General features: G+C 34.9%; 2 protein-coding genes across 2 annotated transcripts in view; both read right to left on the reverse strand.

The window, feature by feature from the left end:
- Positions 1-2976: 2976 nt before the first annotated feature.
- Positions 2977-6646, reverse strand: umps (uridine monophosphate synthetase). Its single transcript, XM_041262797.1, has 6 exons — positions 6441-6646; positions 5761-5914; positions 4635-5306; positions 4302-4477; positions 4085-4199; positions 2977-3330 (listed from the first exon to the last, which is right to left on the reverse strand). The coding sequence occupies exons 1-6, from the start codon at positions 6600-6602 to the stop codon at positions 3146-3148; spliced, it is 1464 nt and encodes a 487-aa protein (XP_041118731.1). The 5' UTR covers positions 6603-6646; the 3' UTR covers positions 2977-3145.
- Positions 6647-8356: 1710 nt separating this feature from the next.
- Positions 8357-21314, reverse strand: part of LOC121323019 (kalirin-like) — a 159909-nt gene continuing 146951 nt past the window's right edge. Inside the window, exons 50-60 of the mRNA XM_041263737.1 lie at positions 20457-20589; positions 18963-19022; positions 15970-15997; positions 14548-14710; positions 12920-13041; positions 12575-12706; positions 12025-12189; positions 11675-11753; positions 10974-11174; positions 10449-10587; positions 8357-10178 (exon numbers count right to left, since the gene is read on the reverse strand). Of these exons, the coding sequence (XP_041119671.1) occupies positions 9633-10178; positions 10449-10587; positions 10974-11174; positions 11675-11753; positions 12025-12189; positions 12575-12706; positions 12920-13041; positions 14548-14710; positions 15970-15997; positions 18963-19022; positions 20457-20589 (1768 nt within the window). The 3' untranslated portion in view covers positions 8357-9632. The remainder of the gene's footprint in view (positions 10179-10448; positions 10588-10973; positions 11175-11674; positions 11754-12024; positions 12190-12574; positions 12707-12919; positions 13042-14547; positions 14711-15969; positions 15998-18962; positions 19023-20456; positions 20590-21314) is intronic.

Consider the following 21314-nt stretch of genomic DNA (forward strand, 5'->3'; position numbering starts at 1 on the left):
AAGGGGTGGGCACGGGGAGGTGATTAAGTTCTCTTGATTATTCCGACCTGGTCTCTATGCAAACTAACTCTGTGTTGGTTTGTTAATTATAGTAGATGGAGCTGATAGGACAGCTCTGTCGGCGGATCCTGGTGCTCGGGCGATTGTAAAACTGAATAGAAGAGAGAACTGAAAGGTCGATAGAGGAGATTCATTAACCTGTGTTAAAAAAAAAAAAAAAAAAAAAAAAAAAAACACCTGGCATTTACACAAAGATTTCCATGCGGCTTGCAAATTAAGTCACCTTCCTGGTACCAGAGCCGCAGGCCGAAAACAAATTCCGAGGAGTGTAAAATATTAAGTAATTTTTTAAAAAACAACGAAACAAGTTACCTTTAAAGGACTACACGTGTGTGGTGTGTGTGTGTGTGTGTGTGTGTGTGTGTGTGTATAGTATATATATATATATATATATATATATATATATATTAAATATATAAATGCCTTTTGAGTAATAACGTTTTTAAATTGCTGTATGCATGGTTTAAATAACAGACGATTATTATTTGCTGAAAGTTAACACGTTTAATTTGTTTTTGTAAAATTCAATAATAGGTATAACGTGTTTTAACCGCTTTTTATTGGGGATCATGTTCAAGTTTTTTGTTTTTATTTTAATGTATTGTGTTTCTTACTAAGAGTTCGCTGGATTTGCAGAGCTTCATGTTATCATAAACTTAGTAGAATACAGAACTTTTTTCATAATGCATACAATTAGACATGGAAGTATATAGGCTATATCGTGGAATTAGTTTAATACAGCCATGTGCAAAGTGTGTGTGTGTGTATGATTCAATATTTCATATGTTGTACCTTGTAGGCTACTTTTAAACATTAATTTTAATAATTGGAGACTATATCATTTTTTTTTTTTTTTTTTTTGTCTTGGACATTCAGATCTTGAAAATTAGTGTCAAGTGAATGTGATTTTTCCAAACCAAAACGACTACATTCAGCATATTATTATCACATAGTAAATCGGCTACTTTACTATTGAAATTGTATTTCCAGACACAACTTTCTTTAGCATTAAACGTGATGGGATATAGTACACATTATTATTATTATTATTATTATATATTATTATTATTATTATTATTATGACCTAGATTTAATTTAAAACTTTTTAATGCATAAAACTTCATTAGAATTTTCACGATTAAAAACATATTTTGGTCTCTAGTAATAGTTGATGCGTGTTAGGTCTGGAAATGACTCACAAGGACTATTTTATATTTATATGGTACCATATGCTTTTCCGTATGGATGAATTTACCTGCATGCAAATCGCTTTGCTTAAACATAGACGTGCGTTGTCCTGCCATCAGCCCAAAAGCCTTTATTTTTTCAGATAGTTTACGTATAAAAACAGATGCAATAGTATCGTCCAAAGCACGTGTTTTCTATACTCAAGTATGCACTGCAGTATGCTACATTACACGTTGTTTCGTATAGCATCTTTATATGAACAGAAAGCTGGTACTTGCAAATAATTCTGGAATGTAGAGGAAAAAAAAAAAAAAAAAAAAAAAAAACTTCCATTGGTAACTTGCATTGCTGCTTAACGATGAACGAATCATTCCCATCCGATAAAGTGCAAATTATTATTTTTTTTACATGATAATTGGCCTGAACTATATAGTAACTTATAATATATATATATATATATATATATATCAACATTTGGCATATTTTCTGTACTAAAGATAGCCTTAACAATCCTTTCAACGCATAACGACTTTAATTTAGACCAGCACAGTATAATTGTACACCCATCTTGTATCACCAGTCTCCTTCAGTCTCTGTACATTGTGTATTTAATGTAAGCAGCCAAAAATTAAATGTGCATTTGTATATATTGGGGTATTGTATCCCACTCAACAATACCTGGATAAAAATAAATCCACCACTAAACACAGACCTTTATCATTTCTGGTATATGGGAAGCCATCAGACTGAAAATAAACACCTAGTTTAGGTTTTTATCCAAATAAATGACTAGATACTGCACTCCAGACTAAAATGCATGTTACTATGTGCAATGTAGTACACATTAATCTTTGTATAGACTCAATATTTATTAAAAAAAAAAAAAAAAAAAAAAAAATCCGACATTGTATTTCAAATCCACCACTACCCACACTGTGACAGAAGCAGTCTCATTTCCGACAAAGGGTAGTGATCAGTGTGCATGTCTTCTGCTCTTCAGGTATTTATCGAAATGCATTAATTGATACTGTACTCCAGAATACAAAGTTAGTAACTACAGCGACAGCTCATGCAATTAATTCACTTTTATGGAGATTGTTATATAAGAGAACTACAAAGTTACCACCTTGAATAATCTGCAGCACACAAAGGACACTTGTAAATGACTGACATCGGTCAAGAGAGCTTCTACAGGACTAAGTGTTGGCCGGCGTGATATTCCTACTCCCTCTTGTGGCTAAAATTAATGTTACACACTGTGCCGGTAATGAAAAATCCTTGATAAGCTGCAGCACTTTCTACACTAGTTTGAGTACAAGGGCAATTGATAACATTTTCTGTGAACATACCAATTCTGCAGCATTCCTCATTGATATCTATTATTATTATTATTATTATTATTATAACTCGCTATACTTCTCTGAAATCTGCGCTGACACCATCTGCACTCTTACTTTATACCATAGATTTATTTTCCACAGCTAGTGTATTCTCATATTGAAATCACATGAAACAATGCATAATTAGGTGGACTGTTTTTCATGCAGTGGGTACTGCAAGTAATATACAGTATTGTGAGTCTTGGGTACATACATATTGGTGTTTGTGGAAAACAGTGGAAACTATTTCATCTTCACAAGAAGCAGTTGAATTGCTTCATGAAAAAAAAAAAAAAAAAAAAAAAAAAGATGAGGCAGCAAATTTCATTCTTACATATTTTATTTTTTATTTGTCATTAGTAGTATTTGTCTGCAGTATTATTTATACTTAAAAAAATAATAAAACATTTTGTTTCCTTAAGTTGTAGGCACAGAAAAAAGGCGCCAAAAGAAAGAAGTTCTGCCTTATAAACCTGGTTGCTTATCGTCTTTACTACAGGATGGACTCATTCTGCTGACTATGGCAGCTCTCCAGGCACAGAAAGCCTTTTTAGATAAGCCTCCCAGCCTGCTTTTCTATAGGTCTGTGCAGCTTCCACTCGATCTGAGGCTGCCAGAATTCCTCTTCCCACAATGATGATATCAGAGCCCTTCTTAACAATTACTTCTTCAGGGCTCAAATACTGCTGGCCCAGACCATCTCCTGGAAGAGAATTAGGAGGGTTTTAGCTACACTGTTCACTTTAAACTAGTCAGCATCTTTTTTTATAAAAAGGTCAACAGATACATCAGTTTTCTTTAAGTTTGTGACATTAACAAATGAAGGCTACAGGTATGTGTGGAATACGTGGAACAAGTAAAGCAGTCAGTTCTGCAATAGACTCAATGCAGCAACATGTATCAGGCTGTTTAAAGACTTCCTCCCCTGACCATTTTGTGAAATGATTCTCAAATTCTATATATATATATATATATATATATATATATATATATATATATATATATATATATACACACACACACACACACACACACACACACACCACAATTGTAATAAATGACATGCAACAACTGGACATTCCACCAATTAAATTTAATTGTGTTTCAGTTCTCTTTAACCCCATACTTTATTCTTTACTATGGCTAGCAGTAGACACTTATTTTTAGGTAACATTCTATCAAAAAACATCCACACAACCTCATCATGTGTGAATCATCTGAAGTTTTAGAAGTCCTATAATGGATTTTGTTAGTGTATAAAAGTTTTAAAAAGACAGCTGAGGACACCGTCAATCTTTATTTTTCTCCCATTTATCATCCATTCCTTTTACTTATATAACATTTTTATCAGTGCACTATTGTGTGTTGCAGTTTATATACCAGTACACCAAAAGTAGTATTTTTTTTTAAACCAAATGACCCCTTTAAAAAACAAGCAAAACCAAAGCTCTACTTGCCTCCTGACTGCAGCTGTACTCCAGGTGTCATATGAAGAAACTCTGGCTTGCTAGTTAATTTCGAGCCACTTATAAATCCAAACACGAAATCAGAATGTTCTTCAGCCATTTTAACCTGTGAAAAAAAAATAAGTTCGAACTCTTTAGTGTGGTCCAGAATATATTACTGCATTCTTTGTGTGCACTAATAACTTCACAAGGATAAATAAATACTCACTGCAGCTTCAGTGTAATCCCCAGTAGCTAATGAACCTTGGGAGCTCATCTGTGCAATCAACAGGCATCCCCGATTCAGAGACATTCCCACCTCCCTCAGTCCTTTCACAACTCCAGGCCCAGGAACCACATGTGCATTGGTTATATGAGACCAGGAAGAAATCTTGTAAACACCACCTAGTGAATTAAAAAATTAATACAGATTTTTAGTAATATACTTTCCAAACTTGTGAACAATTACCTTTTACACAACAGACTGATCATAGCAGCCCATTATTTGTGTGTGTAACCAAATTTAACTAAGTACGCAAGCCAAGTTGTGACCAAGTGTTACCTTCATACTGGTGTTTCACTGTGTTCCCGATGTCTGCAAACTTCCGGTCTTCAAACAGCAAAAACTTGTGCTTCTCTGCCACTGCTTTCAGCTCCTTGATCACCTCTGGCTGGAAATCTTGCAAGATGTCAACATGAGTCTTCAGCACACAGATGTGCGGACCAATGGTGTCAGCCAGCTGGAGGAGTTCTTTGCAGTCGGTGACATCGGCAGACATGCACAGGTTTGTTTTCTTCTTTTCCATCACCTTCAACAGCTGGGCAGCAATTGGGTGGACTCCTGGATGCTCAGCACGGGCACCATAGCTCATTTCTCTACACATTTTCTTTGCCGGGGCTGAACCACTTTGTTTTGTGAATGTGTAGGTGCCATTCTCTTGGATAAATCTGTTGACATTCTGTACCACTTCAGCATCAATTTTTCCCCTTTTGCAAAGAACGTCTAAAAGATTTGATAAAGAACAAACAGAATGTAAACGAATGCCTTCATCTGCCAGTCTGGCCTCGCCGCCCTGCTCTCTGTCAACCAGCACGATGGCATCTGTAACCTTCAAGCCCTCTTTCTTGAGGACCTCCACAGTCTCCATGACACTGGATCCACTGGTGACCACATCTTCAATGATGAGGCAAGTCTCTCCAGGATTGATACTACCTTCCACAAGCCGCTTCGTTCCTTTGAATATATTAGTTTAGTTAGTTTGAAGTAAGCGTAAAAGACAAAAAACTACTTAAAAGAATGCAACTGCTGTTATTTTACTAGTGTATATTGTCTTTGCGTTTTTTTTTTTTTTTTTTTATTGCTTAAGTATATAGAGCCATATGTATTATCTGGAGTTGCCCCAATTGCTTCAAGGTAACAGTAAAGTCACATACAGCAGCAGGTCTTAATACCCTTCTACATACATGTGTCCTGACGTTATGGAACACTGCTGGGGGAAATACTAGAGATTCATATATGGAATTAAAAGAGGTAGACGATTTTATCATTAATGTTATTTACATGAACTGTTGCAGCAAGAGTGTACGCTACTTTTTATTTATGTTTTTCTTGTTAGTTATTGTGTGTAGTGCATTGTACTATATGGAAGAGTATATACAATTGTTTGAAGAAATCCAAAATTGCATACCATAATTCTTTGCTTCCTTTCTCCGAATCAGCATTGGTAATTGATTGGAAGAGCAGATGATTGAGGCCAATGGCAATGCTGTATACGGGACACCACACACAGTGTCATACTTCAATCCACTATCCTTTGCACACTGGAACAAGAGACTGGCGACCTATTTAAACACGCTGCATTTATTATAAGGTTATTATTGCTTGGTTTACTGTAATCGCTAATTGGAATCGTTTTATTGGAATGCAAATGTTATTGGTGTACAATACATGACAAATCAGCCCTGTTTCACTTGAGATTATTAAGGAAGGGAGCAGGATCTATTTACAAGAAAATTAAATTTCCAAGTTCGTTTGCTCTTACGGTAAATGCAAATCCCAAAGAAGTCTCCAGGCTTCATTTCTTTATTTCTTTATTTTAAATGGAGGTTTGTGTTCTCGATGAAGCGATTTTGATAACGTTCTAATCCTTTGTGACACAGTGGTAAAAACGTAATTCACACAGCGCGCCACATTGTGAACAAGATTTACGATTTATAATACTGCACACAGCTAGCTTAGCGTTACATAATATGTATTGCAACAATTTACAACAATTGCATTTTATACACAAAACAAATCATACCTTAAATACGATTTAATATCGATTTAGTAAAAACGGCGCGTATCCAGAGCTTGTGAAATAATTACCTGGTTCATTACAGCAGGATAGGAAACGATCACTCTTAGATCAAAATAAACTGGTGAATAAATACCACTCTTCAATTGGAACTTGCCGAATTTAACCGCTTGAATTTCGTGCAAATGTACAACTAGTTCTTCTAGATGATCCATTGCTGGATTTGAGTTCATCTGAATTCCTGCACGACTTTTTCTTTCAGCTTTCACGTGGAAAATGTGCGTCGCTATGTAATGACGTATAAACCGGAATGTCGCTATTTAATGTCATTTTAACCGGGATGTGTTCTGGGGGGATGCCCGTTCTAAATACATTGTACGGGATAGAAAAAAAAAATGTAGAAAATGGATGACTTTTATACTATTTGTGACATAAACAAATAGATGGCTATTTCAGACACGACTGTGACTAAATTGGGCCTGGTCATTCATAAACCACGCGAATTTAAATATAAGAATTGCTGGACTGTGTGTTGACAGTTTCACACAAAAGCAAGCAGTTGACGTGTCTCTGTGTTGTGCTATTCCTGTGAAGCACCTCTGCGTTTGAGATTGGTAATCTTAAAAGCCTTGGTTCTTAATATAGGAACTAGACTGCACCCAATTAAATTACCCATATAAATGGCCCTTGCATTTTGTACACCGGCAAAGACACTATTTTGGGGACTTTTGTACTTCTAAGTTTTACGTCACATCCTGCCTCCACCTGTAAGTTACCCATAAAGTATGAATTTATGCAAGACAAACTGAAAGATCAATTATTAAAAGTGGGCATACTACATTTCTTGTATCTAGAAGAAACACATGCTCTTGTCCCTGTCTTCTTTAAACTGCAACTTCTGTATGGATAAAATAAAAATAACAAACAATTTAAGACATTTTAGAAACAAGGATGTTTATTAAACATTCAGTAACAAACAGCCAATGCAAGTGGTATAGTAAAGGGTTTGTTTGCATGTTTATTTTGTAAATGGAGAAGCTAAACCATGTACAACATGTACCACTAATTACAAATGTGGCAACCAGTACAATTTGAGTAAACTCCTAATGTATGTTGCATGCTGTAGTAGTGGAAAAAGCTTACATGGTTGAAATACAGAACATAGGTTTTATATTTAAATAGGTAGCTTACTGCTTATATCCCCATTGATGGTACAGCAAATCTGAACCCTTGCAATTCACTGGTTTTTCAAATCAATATGCATTGCTGTATTACATCAAAACCAGCTTAAATAAGTAACACTACATATCTATACAGTTTTTGTTGACTTGTATACAGGTTGAGAAAGAAAAACAGAAAGCACGGCAACAATGGCAACCTATTCAGTAATACCTGAATGTCTTATGCTTATGCACCTAGACATTTTCAGTTCTTAGTACCTTAGTACCTTAAGTAAATTAATAAAATAAATTATATTTAAAAACAGAATAAAGCAAACATCTTTGATTACACTTTACATAAAAGTACACTGTAATAGGTTTTCTTAAATTACAAATGAAATAGGCTATGCACCGCATCATTTTACAAAAGCGGCATACATCTATTGCTTAGATTATACCCCCCGTGCCGCATGTCTTACAACTTCTTGCTATGACTGCAACCTCACGACATTTTCATTTCTTAGATATCTCTTAGTACCTATATTAATATATATTAATAATGAATGATCAAATCTATATTGTAGTGATACAGAATCAAAATGCAACTACTTGATTACACATGTTACACATATACAAAGCAATATAATAAACACATGGAATCACAAAATAAGTGAAGATGGATCCTTGAATTTAACTAATACAGTATTTGTTAAGGCTCAGAGTTATTTGCACCCTTTTTGATATAAATATATATATATATATATATATATATATATATATATATATATATATATATATATATATATATATATATATATATAGTGAGGTATAAAAGGCTTATGCTTTGTTTTAAACATTGAAGCATATTTTATATTGTAAGTACAAAGAAGCTTACAGAAGACAGGTTTCACACAGCTTCCCATACAGATGATGATTTAGTATAAAAATGCTTAAGCAAGTCATTCCACAACCAAATAAGCAAGCACAAATCACCTTGTCCTCCACATGGAACCACAGGAGTTGTTTTCTTTTGGTTGTAAATGCTAAAGCCTCAATAAACCATGTCCCTTCCCTCTCACCAACAGTAAAGTGTCTTTACCACTGGCTCACGTCTATAGAAAAAAGTAGGTTCAATTGCAACAGCTTTTCTTGAATCTCTAAGGAGATTCACTTGGGGCAATGCTTGTGCTAGTCCAGTACATCTAGCTTTGATTTATGTAAAGTCATTTTAGAAAGTCAGTTCGTTTTTTTCATATGCTTTGTCATCATGCCTAGGGTACAGGGATTTTATTAGGCTTCAGTGGAATTGCATGTTTCAAGGTCTTCTGTAGGTTAGGCTTATGCATTAGTAATTGGTAACAGTCCCTATACTATATAAGTCATGTCTGCTTCCTCATACTGTCAAATACGTACATATTTTACATTCTACCCAAATAGCCAATTCAATTTTTGCACATTCCAGAGTTTATAGATATCACCATCAGTTTTACAGTTTTCTAAAGGTTAGACTATTTATATCTGCAAATAACAAAAAAAAAAAAAAAACATATGTATAAATACATACATAAATACAGTACATAATTAAATACGTACATAGTGTAAAAATGAACATTGCTATTCAACTTTTGCTTGCTAAATTATGTCAAAGAGTTGTACGTACTTCTGCTCTTGCACAAACTGATCAAACAGGCCTTTGTATGTACAGAAGTCTCAGTGCATTATGGAACCTTTAGTTTACCACCACTGTGCAGGTATTCTGGCTGACTCATGTGTCTGGTATTGCGTTTCAATTCTGTTTTCATTACAATTCGTTTTTACACACTTCATGTTAGCCCCAAAATAAAAAAAGAAAACTGGAGTTGAACCTTAAAACAGAACTTGTACAGTTTATCCCTTTGTGATTTTGCCCTGCTTGTGTACTGCTCTTTGTGTTTCTGGTAACACACATTGACTGAAGTAAAACACAGAAGTAACCCAAACTGCATATATTTTATGAAAAAGGCATGTTTGTCATAAACCTTTATGATGTACTCTACAGTAGAAGGCCCCTTTCCACCTGCTATTGTCAGTGTCTTGCACCCTGCTGTACGTATCCAAAACATTTTACAATGTGTGGCCCATACTGCTATTCATGAAGCTCTTAATGTTTGTTACAGGACGGACATCATTCTGCTGTCTGCGTCTCTCGGTGAAAGAAGCCAGTCGAGAGGTATCCAAGGGGTTTTTGGAGTAAGCACTGCTGGGAGCGTGCAGCCAGGGGTGCTGTAGGCACGTGGAAGCAGTGGGTCTCTTTCTAGAGTTCACCTGAAGGACTGCCTTAATGAAATCTTTTGCAGCATGGCCTACTCCCCAGAAATAGTCATCAGGAAAACTGAAATCAAGTCTGCAGATGTTCATGCATGTCTCTTCCACACTCTCATCCAAGAAAGGGGAGACCCCACTTAGCATGACATATGCAAGGACTCCAAGACTCCAGATATCTGTGCTCAGTGCAACAGGAGATCCCTGAATTAGCTCTGGAGCAGCAAACTCTGGGTTTCCCAGCAGAGGGTGAATGTAGTACTGGCTTGTAATCTGAATGGCATCGCCAAAATCAATCAGCTTGACACGAGGCACTGGAATGTGGAGATCAACTAAAAGATTTTCTGGCTGTTGAAATGATAAATATATACATATATTGATTAGTAACCGCTTTTGATATAATTAGCATCTAAACTGTAAACTTAGATTTTAAAGCAAAAATAAAATTGAGCAAGGTTGTTTTTTTTTTTTTTTTTTTTTTATCCAAGCGCCCCATGAAACATTAGATATATTATTTAGTAAACAAAGTTGCTATAAAATAACTTCTCTAAATAATTTATTCTGAACACATAACAATTTGTAATCCTAATCATTTGCAAATGATTCTTTGAGCATTACCTTTAGATCTAAATGTGCAACTCTACAGTTGTGGAGATACTGGATAGCCTCCAGCGTATCTCTGATGTAAAAAGACACTTTTTCCTCCATGAGTTCATCGTGGTTTATCAGGAAATCAAAAAGCCGTCCGTCTTCCACACTAAAAATAAAATATATATATATATATATATATTTTAATGAACCTCAGCAGATAAAAAAGTTAAAATTGTTACCTATTAACTTGAAGCCAAACATGCAAAAATTACTAAATATAAACTAGGTATGTATTAACTAATAATACTTAAAAAAAAAATCGGAATGAGGTGCTGTCACCTTGAAATTTCAAAGACATTTTGAAACTCAGAGAATATACAAAAATGCAAGTAGAATTCAGCCTTAATTCTGATTTAATGTTGGGAAATTAGATATTACTTTGGAATAATATAACTGCATTAGTATTTGGATAGTAATAATTATATTATAATTGTAAATTATTAAGAATATAAAACCTGATCATAATGATACTGAATGGCGTCCCATACTTACAGTTCTAAAACCAATATAAAGCTGCAGGGTGACTCATAGATGTCACAAAGACTGAGGAACTGGGGATGCAGCAGATGTTGTGTTATGCCTGCCTCATGTGCCACGTGGTCTTTTTTCTTCATCTTCTTGCTGACAAATTTGACAGCGACTTCCTTTTTGGTAGCCTTGTGCACACATTTCTTTACTATTGAGAATCTGCCCCTAAAACCAGATGGAATCACGTAAAACACAGGAATACAGCGGTCATTAGGAAGGTTGTTATTATGTACGACAATTGCATTTAACATTTAACATTTAACTGGGGTATGAAGGTTATTCAGGAGTCATAAAACTGAACTTCATGTGACAAACCAGCTCTCCTTTTTTTCTTGGTAGTGTTATTTTTTTTTCTGTAAATTTGGAGCATGACAGCTTGAGAAAAAAATAACTAATTAACCTCTTTGGGATAATATAATACCATTGTATAGTGGAAAAGTAATACTAGATGTTAAAATAATGGATTTTATTTTGTATAAAATGCTGATTACCTCATGTTGCTTGACATCACCGATAGAAGCAATACATTAATACAAAGTTAAAATAGATGGCCACTGCAAAACTGCTCAACCTACAGTATCTCTATGCTAATATAACTCCACCATAAAACTGGGCAGAATCACATTAGATAAACGGATGGAAGTAGGGTTTACAGGACATATTACCTTCCAATTTCACTCAGTTCAATATAAGCTGATTCAAAATTATCTTTCCATGGAATGCCTGTTCCATCACACGAAGAATCTACAAATTAAAAGAAATTGTATAATTATGCAGATTTCAGAATCCATTTGTTAGAGTAAACAATAATAATAATAATAAATCTTTATTTTTTAAATATCGCCTTTCATAGTGGACAAAACGTTTTATAAGATATGAGACTAGGGTGTGTGAACTATGCATCAGCTGCAGAGTCACCCAAAAGACGGAGATAATTAATAACATTTAAATTCCATGTAAAATGTACAGAATGAAACATTTGAAGCACCGTGCCAATCAAATGAACACCACTTACCATTGCTGGAGAGCATTACAATATTTGATGGCTCACTTGGGGTGCTGATCCCCCAGGGGTTGCTGGCACTGACTCTGAACTGATACTGTCCTCCTGGGGATAGGTCCTCAATCAAAAGGAAGGTGTCCAGGGTTGATACAACACACTGTTGCCATGGCAGGGAATCTATTGCAAAGAAAAAGGTCATTGGATATTTGAATTTGCACTGTAAATGTTTTTAAGCAAACTCTGCGAAATTAAGGAGTGGTTCAAAAGTAAATGTATGCCTTCAGTATTATATGAAAGAGTATGATCACCACATAATGAGGCTGTTTTTAAAACTTTGTTCATGGATTTTGTGCAAATGTATTGACTTGTATTACTTGTAAAGGTATAATTCTGCTTTGCCTTGTATTTTAACTTAAATGAAATTTAAGTGCAGTGCATACTTACCCCAGATTTACTTAACATGAGTTGCTTTGAAAATCAGGCCCTCTATGTAATTTAAAAGCTTTATGAGCATTTATTTTTGATCTTCCTTGCAACCAGACTGGAAAATAAATTGTAATACCTTCCTCTCTGTATTCCACAGTGTAACTTGAAATGGCACTGTGTCCTGTGCTAGTTGGTGGTAACCAACGAAGAATCACAGAGGAACAGCTTCTTTCTTGGGCTTCGGGTCGGCTTGGTGCTGTAGGAACACCTGCAGCAAGAGAGAGTATCATATTACTCACATGTGACAGAAGCCAGCCTGATCCTCGGTTTATTGTTTTGAGGAGTAAGAAGAGTAGGCCTGCTCAAAGTTAAAAACTCTCAATTATTGTTAATCCTGATGAGGGGCAACAAAACATTCTAAGCCAATCACAACCCACACGGTAAGCAAACCCCACAGGTGCCCACTGATCGCCATGCCAACCTTGCACTTTGATTGAAGCTGATGAGGATGCAGTTCCATATTGATTTACTGCCACACAGGTGTAAATGCCAGTGTCCTGAGGCATCAGGTTACAGATCTTCAGCAAGATCTCTCCAGTTTCCCTGGAACAAAATTGTTTTTTTAATAGGTAGCAAACCATAACAAATAGCAAACCATTTGGCAAGCAAAGATAACATGTATTTAGACTGCTTAATATGCGTTGGTCAAACACCAGTATAAAAGACTATGAGCTTACATATTTTGGTCTACTGCTTAGTCCATATAATATAGTTCACACAGTAGTATACAGTACATGGTGTTGCTGTTTTTATCAAAACAATTTGAATTGAATCTAAACAAAAAACATAAACAAACTATTATATATATATATATAAAGATAAAATAGATTATATAATAATAGATCTATATAATATATATATATATCCCTGTCAGTGAAAACATTAGTCTTCCCATTTTGGATATAATTTCTAGTCATTAACAAAATATATTTCCTTGTACATTATTAGATAAATATAGGAATGCATTTATTTATTTAAAAAATATATATGTAGGTGATGCAGTTGAAATACCAAAAAGACCTTGGAAAGTTAATTGCCCAAAAAAATTTTAAAAATTGAAAAATTGAAAAAATCAAATCTGCAAAATCTATTCATTGTGCTTTAAAGGTAATGCTGTCATGACATGACTGCATTATGTTTCTTGTAATTTCATTAAAGTGCAGTATGATTAAAGCAAGCCTTTGCCCATTTTTTTTTTTTTTTTCCCCCGAGTTGGTGCTCAACAACATGACTGATCTCCAGCAAACCCTGTCCTTTGCAATTGTCATGTGGTCCTTATTATTTCTTGGATGACTGACTTTACATTAACTGTGTAATGCAACTGAAGAGGATGACTCATTCTACAGTCCTTCATTATCCTTAGTACAACCTGGATTTGACTGTACATTTTCAGGTAGGCCTAGTGGCACAGCAGGATTGGCAGCAATTCGTATTTCTGTGTGTTTGGTTTTACTTAACAATCCCCTGTGTACCCTCATTTTCTTGTTTGCTCTTGGTTTGTTCTTAAAACAATCTTATGAGAATTCAGGTAAATCAGAGGGATGAAGCAAGTTTATGAATAATATACCGTAGAGTTGAACCCACTTAAGTTGGGCTTGGCTTCTGAACAACAAAACTCTTAAAGCAAAGGGCTTTGGGAATGGGTACTACATTCGTGTGTGGAGGAGGAAAAAAATAAAAAAAATCAGTCCTGTAATCTGGGCTTTTTTTGTAAATATAGTCTTGCCTGTATAGGTCTTCAGCAAAGCAGACATTAAACAGTTTCCATAATTCATAGTAGTGCTGGTTTGACATAATAGGCCATATTTTCAAAGCTTTTATTCCAATCTGATTAAGTCATTTTTTTAAAGGAGAACATTATTTCTTACTTATAGAAAACTAATAAGCAAACAGCTAAAGTGTGTATAGCTGTTTGGGTTAATTAGAGACAGGAGCAAACTCTTTGAAAATATAACCCTGTGTCTGATGTCATGCATGCAGTTCTGTTAATACTCATGTCATCTATTGTTTAAAAAGTGCACAGGAAATACTTTAATATTAACTTTGTACCTGATATCTATAGTGAAGCGAATGTTGTTAACAACCAGATTTTGGTCAGGTCCTTTCAAGGTTATGTCTGGCTTTGGACGTCCACAGATCTTACAGCATAGAACTACTGTCTGACCAAAAGAACACGTCACATCTGCAAGCGGGATTAGGAATTCTGGTGCAACTGTTAATAAAACACATTGACACATTTTAGTATAATATCTTTAATGTATATTGGCACTAGCGGTGTCAAATTGTGCCAACTAATGTAGAAACCATTGCATACATTCTAAGGGCTTTATGTTATTGCACAGGTTTTTTTTAAACTTTTTTTGATAGTACATGTATAGAGTGATTGATCAGTTCACCAGTTCACCAGGAAAAATGTGCTATACAACTAGCCCCTTTCACACTGGTATGCTCTACCTGGGTTGGAACTCAGTGTTATGTGGGTCAGCTATGGAAGCAACTTGTTACTGACACTTCCATCCAATCTTCTCTGGATTGAACCATCAGCCCAAATGTTGATTAGAGCAAATGTTTCTTCATCCCTGCTGCCATCTGGCTCAAGCTGTCTCATTCAACACAAATATGACTAAACAAAAATGTTCCTTGCGGAAGTGAACCTTCACGCAGGCCTGGCTGTTTGTTATTTTGTCGGCTTGTGAACAGTCATCATGAATTTTATCTCACTCAACCTGGGCCAAATCTTAGATACACTTGTGCAATTTTGCTAATTTTAGGATTTATTTTCCATCTTTAAACAACTTCTTCAGGCTTCAGTGTGTTGTTTAGTATTGTGACATATTATTTAAAGGCCAATACCCATGGCCAATAAAGATGTGGCAGTAGACAAGTTAATTTCTGCAAATAAATTTTTGGTCATCGCTTGTGAGCAAATTCCCATCTTATAGACCCTTGTCCTTTATACAAAAAGCAGTGTTTGCATCAGCTAAGATCCACTTAGCTATCAGATCCACATGTTGACCTTTGGCCCTCCAAATTCCTGTGGATTTGATAAATTCAATGTGGTTACTGTCATCCCAGGGATACAAACCTCTGTGTAAAAAGCTCGTAGCCGCAGCTATGGGCATGCTAGACAGGGATCCTATGATGCAAGTTGCTAACCATTACATCTTCTTCCCCTGGTCAGCTATACATATGATCTACATATGAGCTATGCATATGTTCTTCTTCCCCTACTATACTACACAATATTTGTGGCACAGACATGGACAAGTGATTTTTGAGTTTGCAAATACTACCAAGACTCCTTATTTGTAAAACACCTGAATATTTTGTGATAAGGATTAATCAGTTTAGTGACAATCCCATAAAAATAATTCTGAATAGTATTTACTTTTGTATTATTATTTTTTGGTTCATTCCACTGAAGAACAAATACAATGTCCAAGCGTGTTATTTGAATTTTAGTGGACTTACCTTCTTGAATAAAATTTGGATTCAGTAACTGTGAAAGACACAAATAAACGATTGTTAGAATGTAATCATACCCATTTCCATTTTCTATTGCCCCAGCGCTTGTTGCATCAATTCATGTTTGTGTTTCGCGACAGCATTGGTTAATTATTATGTGTAAATGGAGCAATGACCGACCGACTTATAACCTGTTCTGCAGTATAAAGGATTGCCTTACAAAGGGAGAGCACTGTGTGTGTGTAATATATATATATATATATAATCATGAAGGCATTCATATACAGCAAAGCTGTTTCCAAAAAGAGATGGCAGCCATACAGCCATAAGGCACTTTATATATGAATACCTCTACAGAGTTAAAACACAGTTAACAGCAAAAACAAATCAACCATTTATACTTTGCTTGATGACGCTCGTAGAGACAAGGTTGGTTGCACAATTAAAAATCTCTTCTTTAAGACTTGACCACTAATATTATATATAACATTCCTCTTTAAGAAACTTTTTTTATTATTATTGAAACAAAACGAAACACAAAGAATGTGTGTCGACACATATAGTGTGTCATCATCAGGTGTTGAAGCTGTCTTAAAGAAAAGATTTTAGTGTGCGACCAACCTGCATCGAGCAGGTTATACGTGGTTGATTTGTCATTGCTGTTAACTAGCTAACTATGTTTATATATATATATATATGCTTCCAAAAAGGCTCCTAGCAAACCATTGTCAGCTCTGCTTTCCCTATGCTGAGTTTATATATATATATAGATATATTATATTTATTATATATATATATATATATATATATAATATATATATATATATATATATATATATATATTATATATATATATAAACTCAGCATAGGGAAAGCAGAGCTGACAATGGTTTGCTAGGAGCCTTTTTGGAAGCATATGTAAGGCTTAACTAAAGCACATTACCCAAATGAACAGAGAAGTTTTTTGATATCCATCAACACCAGGTGGCAGCATTATTCCATATCCATCTATGCTTATTTACCATTGAATGTACGCACTGCGCAATGTACTGTGTGAAAGGCACACAGTAAAAACTAATTCACTTTTAAAAAGCAAAAAGTGATTTCTGCAAATATCATCGGCTACACTTCTAACAACTTTTTACATCCAGAATGGCACATTCTTTTTCTACAGTTTTGATGTAAATGTCTGAACATTTTATTTTAAAAATTTTATTATTTTTCATTTTATTTGTATTTTATACTGCATCTGAAATGTAAATGTAAATGCAACTGGTCATTACATTGTATTGTTGTGGCTCCAAATCTGCAGAAATTCTCATAAGACAGAGCATATGTTTTATTTATTGTTCAAACACTTTTATTTTTTTACACACAGGTATAGAATTATTAATAGAATATATATATATATATATATATATATATATATATAATATATATATATATATATATATATATATTAGAGTTGGCGACAAATACACTGGTTACATTTAATTATGGGTTTCCTTTAAGGTCTCCCTATATATTGAAAGCCGGAAGATATATGCCTATGTATATAAGTGCTTCCGGAGATAAAACAAATATTATATTGGTTGGGACAAATACACTGGTTCCAAATAATTTTCCTTTAAGGTCTCCCTGATCCAACACATTTCAATTGAAAGCCGGTTAAACTGTGAAATCACACAATTAGGTTGAGCTGAGTGTATAACCTCCAAAGTGCTTTCAATTAAAAACAAATTGTCGCCTTTTAATCTGTAGACAGGTGAGTTTCAAGTGGCCGATGCAGATCCACATTATAAACACATAAGCATAACAATAGTGTGCAACGTCTTCAGGCAGGGTTTTAAACAATTCCCTCTTGTTACAATTGTTCAATCTATTGATGTTGAGGTTTAAAAGTTTTAAATTGAGATGAGGCAAAACATACATGATGATAATTGGCCAGTGAAAAGCTGATAATTCCCTTTGCATCGAAAGCACTCTGCAGAACCTAGTGACTTAATTTAAGAGCTTCACCATGTTCAAATGAAATGTCGGTTCAACTTATTTTGTAAAGTAAAAAACAGCATGTTTTAAATAGGCTATTTTAGCTTTCTGTAACCTAAAACTGGAACAAGTAATCCCTCATGGGCCTAATATTTTCTGTTTGCTTTAAATTGCTATCCGCATTCATTCTCACAGCTTGAAATCCCAGCTTGTGTACAGTTAATGATAATTTATAAGGAGGTTAGAACATCCATGTGCAGGAAAAACATTCTGGTAACAATCTACAACAAGAGATGTGAATTGAAATGCAATTACATACTGTATGAACTAATTACTCTTTCTAGTTGATTTCCAATGATAAATCTGTCACTTGGTCATATGAACTGCCTTATTCCAATTCTTATCCAAATAACTACCTCTTATTGCAAAGTATTACCAGCAATCCTTTGGTGTTTATTTTCATTATAACATTGCAGTAGTCAGCCATCTTCATGTTCAAAAACAAACCAGTCCATTGACATACAAGTTTAAAAACACTGACTTTACATACATAAATAGACAGTTTTTAACATTTTTTTCCCAGGAATAGATGATGAAATTGGTCATTTCAAATTAAAGACAAGCAGAGAACTGAGGGAAGGGTGCATTCCCAGCATGGATGCCCTGCACACTGGTGGACTAATAGTTCACATGTTCTCAACCTGAAGCACTGCTAGCTTGGTTGCCATTTGAAATGAGTTGTGTCTTGGTTAAGCATGCTTTAAGGTTGGGGGGTGGTTAGTAGGTGTGAGTTTCCTAAATGACAGGGTGATGAAAAGCCCAAACCGGTCTTGCTGTTTTCACCTAACCCACGACCTTGAGGTTCCTCCAGTGTCAAGCTGAAGCTGGAACTTTACTGGTGATATTTGTGCAGAGCGTCTAAGTGGGATTCATGGGAATTACGGAGGGACAAAAAGAGGAAAATAGGTTTTCATGGGCTGCATGCATTACGAGTTGATATACATTACTACCTCCATGCTAGTTTTGGGGTCTAGTTCATCACAATCTGACTCCTCAGAACTGTTAGATTCCTGTAGTGCGGAACGAGAGAAAGCAAAGTTAGAGCTGAGACTGCAGAGTACTTGCATTAATATGCCTGGATAAGCAAGGGACTTGTTCTTGTAAGTGCTGTCAAAATATGGGAAACATGTTATACAGTATGTGCTGAACTGAACAAACATCTTAAGAATTTGAAACATAATGAAATGTTACAGCACTTGAATAGGCTTCTTCACCGACAGGTTTAAACAGTTTTGTAAAGCAGGCAGACAGTGTCCTGAAAAGCTCCATTGAAAAGATACTGGTTCTCCCCATAGAGGCTCAATCTAACAGTCCACCTCTATCTTCATCAAGAACCAAAGCATATGATAACCTCCTGTTCATTTTCTATGTAGAATACAGTTTATTTTTGACAACATGTACACATTACTGTAAGTTAATGTATTAGGCTGGTGTTCCTAAAACATAGTGGTCTTAAATTAACAGCATCTTAAAACAACACATGTTATGTAACGGATTATTCATACAACCTTGGATTTGAGGGCTCGTTCACTCTTGATAAGTTGGAAAGATTGTTTCTAATGGACTGTGGTTCAGTTCCTTTGAAAGCGTAAATCAACATTACAAACTAACTCCTCAGAGTTCTTTTAATTGAATTGAACTGAAACCAACCAAAGAGGCTAAATCTGCTTTGTTGGGCATAAAAACGGAGTTTGCTTGGTTTGTCTCAGTGCAATGTTGTGATGCGACTTCAAAAGGAATCGAGTTACTTGCATTTATTTTTCTTTTTGTTTCCATTCAAAGTGAACTGGGTTATTTTGGAAATAGAGTCATGTTTGAAAAAGACCATAATTTATATATTTTTAAAAATCCCCAATAATGTGTATTATAAAATAAATTCTTAACTAGGAAGCATTTCCATGCAGTTATATCTACCAAACTGCATAAAAAAAAATTAGAATGGGTGAAATAGAAAGATCATCTCTTGTACCTTTTATAAATAGGCTTTTTTTAGGCAAAAAAACCCCATTTAAGTCCATCTTAGACTTTTCAGTCCGTTTTATAAATAGTCGTTGCTCAGTCTGTTAAATTTTTAAAGAATAAAGTGAAACTGGTAGCATGCTTTCTGCACAAAAAATATTTAGAATAACTTTGTGATTTATAAAAGTAAGAAAAAAAATCCCCCCTGCAAAAACTTAAAATGGCATCTTGCTGGAGCCATTAACAAGTTGTTAACATTTGAAATTCATCTGTGCAAAACAAACACAATCTTGAAAGTTTCTTGCGGTTCCATCACTGAAAGATTAGTCGATATTTCTTTGTGTTATAAACCAGTGAAGAATATTTTTTTTATTTATTTTTTTTATCAGTGCCGTGCACAAAAAAAACAAACAAAAGTAAGCCGAGCTGCTTAACGCGAGTGGGGAGGCATGTGGCCTGCGATTCCTAAATGCCTGCTTACTCACTTTAACAGGGACCTTGTGGCTCAGAATTTCCTTGGGTTTACGAGATCCATTTTCTACCTTTGCTTCACTTTTGCCACTGCTGTCCTTTTCTGCTCTTTTTCTCATACGCAGGGTGTGCCAAGAAAGAGACTTCCTGTTATACCAAAAAATGCACCATTAAAATCAGGGGTCACAGGCTTCGAGGAGAGGGTGGGTACAGGACATCATCCATATTTCTTTAAAATAAAAAAAAGCTTTATCTGGTAGTGAAAGCTTTAAGAAAAAGCTAACCATCATAGTCAGGCCAAAATTACAAAGGAAGGGAAAACTGTAAATAATGTAAATCTTGGGGGAAAAAATGTATGGTGCTGCAGGTACTGTATAAATTTGTTATAAAAACACAATTTGACGAAGGTAGATGCTCTCCAGTGCCCATAGTTTTAAAACACATGTATTCCTTTTACTAGTGGTTGCAAATTTGGTACATATTTCCATCTTGAGAATGAAGTTTTTTGTCTGTGAGGTTATTAACATACAGTAAATATTCATCCATTTGAATGTGTTCATGTTAGTACTACAACACTACAAACCTAAATCGAAAGAAAAAAAGTTTTATCACATATTCCAGCCCATTGGTAATCCACCAATCCATTTTCTATGTGCTAGTTCACAAAAGGGGTACGCTTTATAAAAAGTAACATACAACAAAACATTTTCAAAGAGGAAAATATTACCAGATTTAATGTAGTCTACAATTCAGAAAATGGTTAATCATTTAGGGGTGGGTGTTAATAAGTACGTAATGATCAGGCACAATAATGATGCATTGTATTAATATATTTTAACTTGCCTTGGGGAACTAAAAAAAGTATGACATCT

Source organism: Polyodon spathula, chromosome 11, assembly GCF_017654505.1.
Source record: "Polyodon spathula isolate WHYD16114869_AA chromosome 11, ASM1765450v1, whole genome shotgun sequence".
Lineage (NCBI taxonomy): Eukaryota > Metazoa > Chordata > Actinopteri > Acipenseriformes > Polyodontidae > Polyodon > Polyodon spathula.

Bases quoted from the DNA above. Each gene is read 5' to 3' on its own strand.
- umps (XM_041262797.1), bottom strand. From the start codon at position 6,602: ATGAACTCAAATCCAGCAATGGATCATCTAGAAGAACTAGTTGTACAT. The intron at 4,478-4,634 runs GTAACACTTGGT...TTAATTCACTAG, and splicing joins AGTGAAACACCAGTATGAAG to GTGGTGTTTACAAGATTTCT. The intron at 3,331-4,084 runs GCAAGTAGAGCT...ATTCTCTTCCAG, and splicing joins AGTACAGCTGCAGTCAGGAG to GAGATGGTCTGGGCCAGCAG.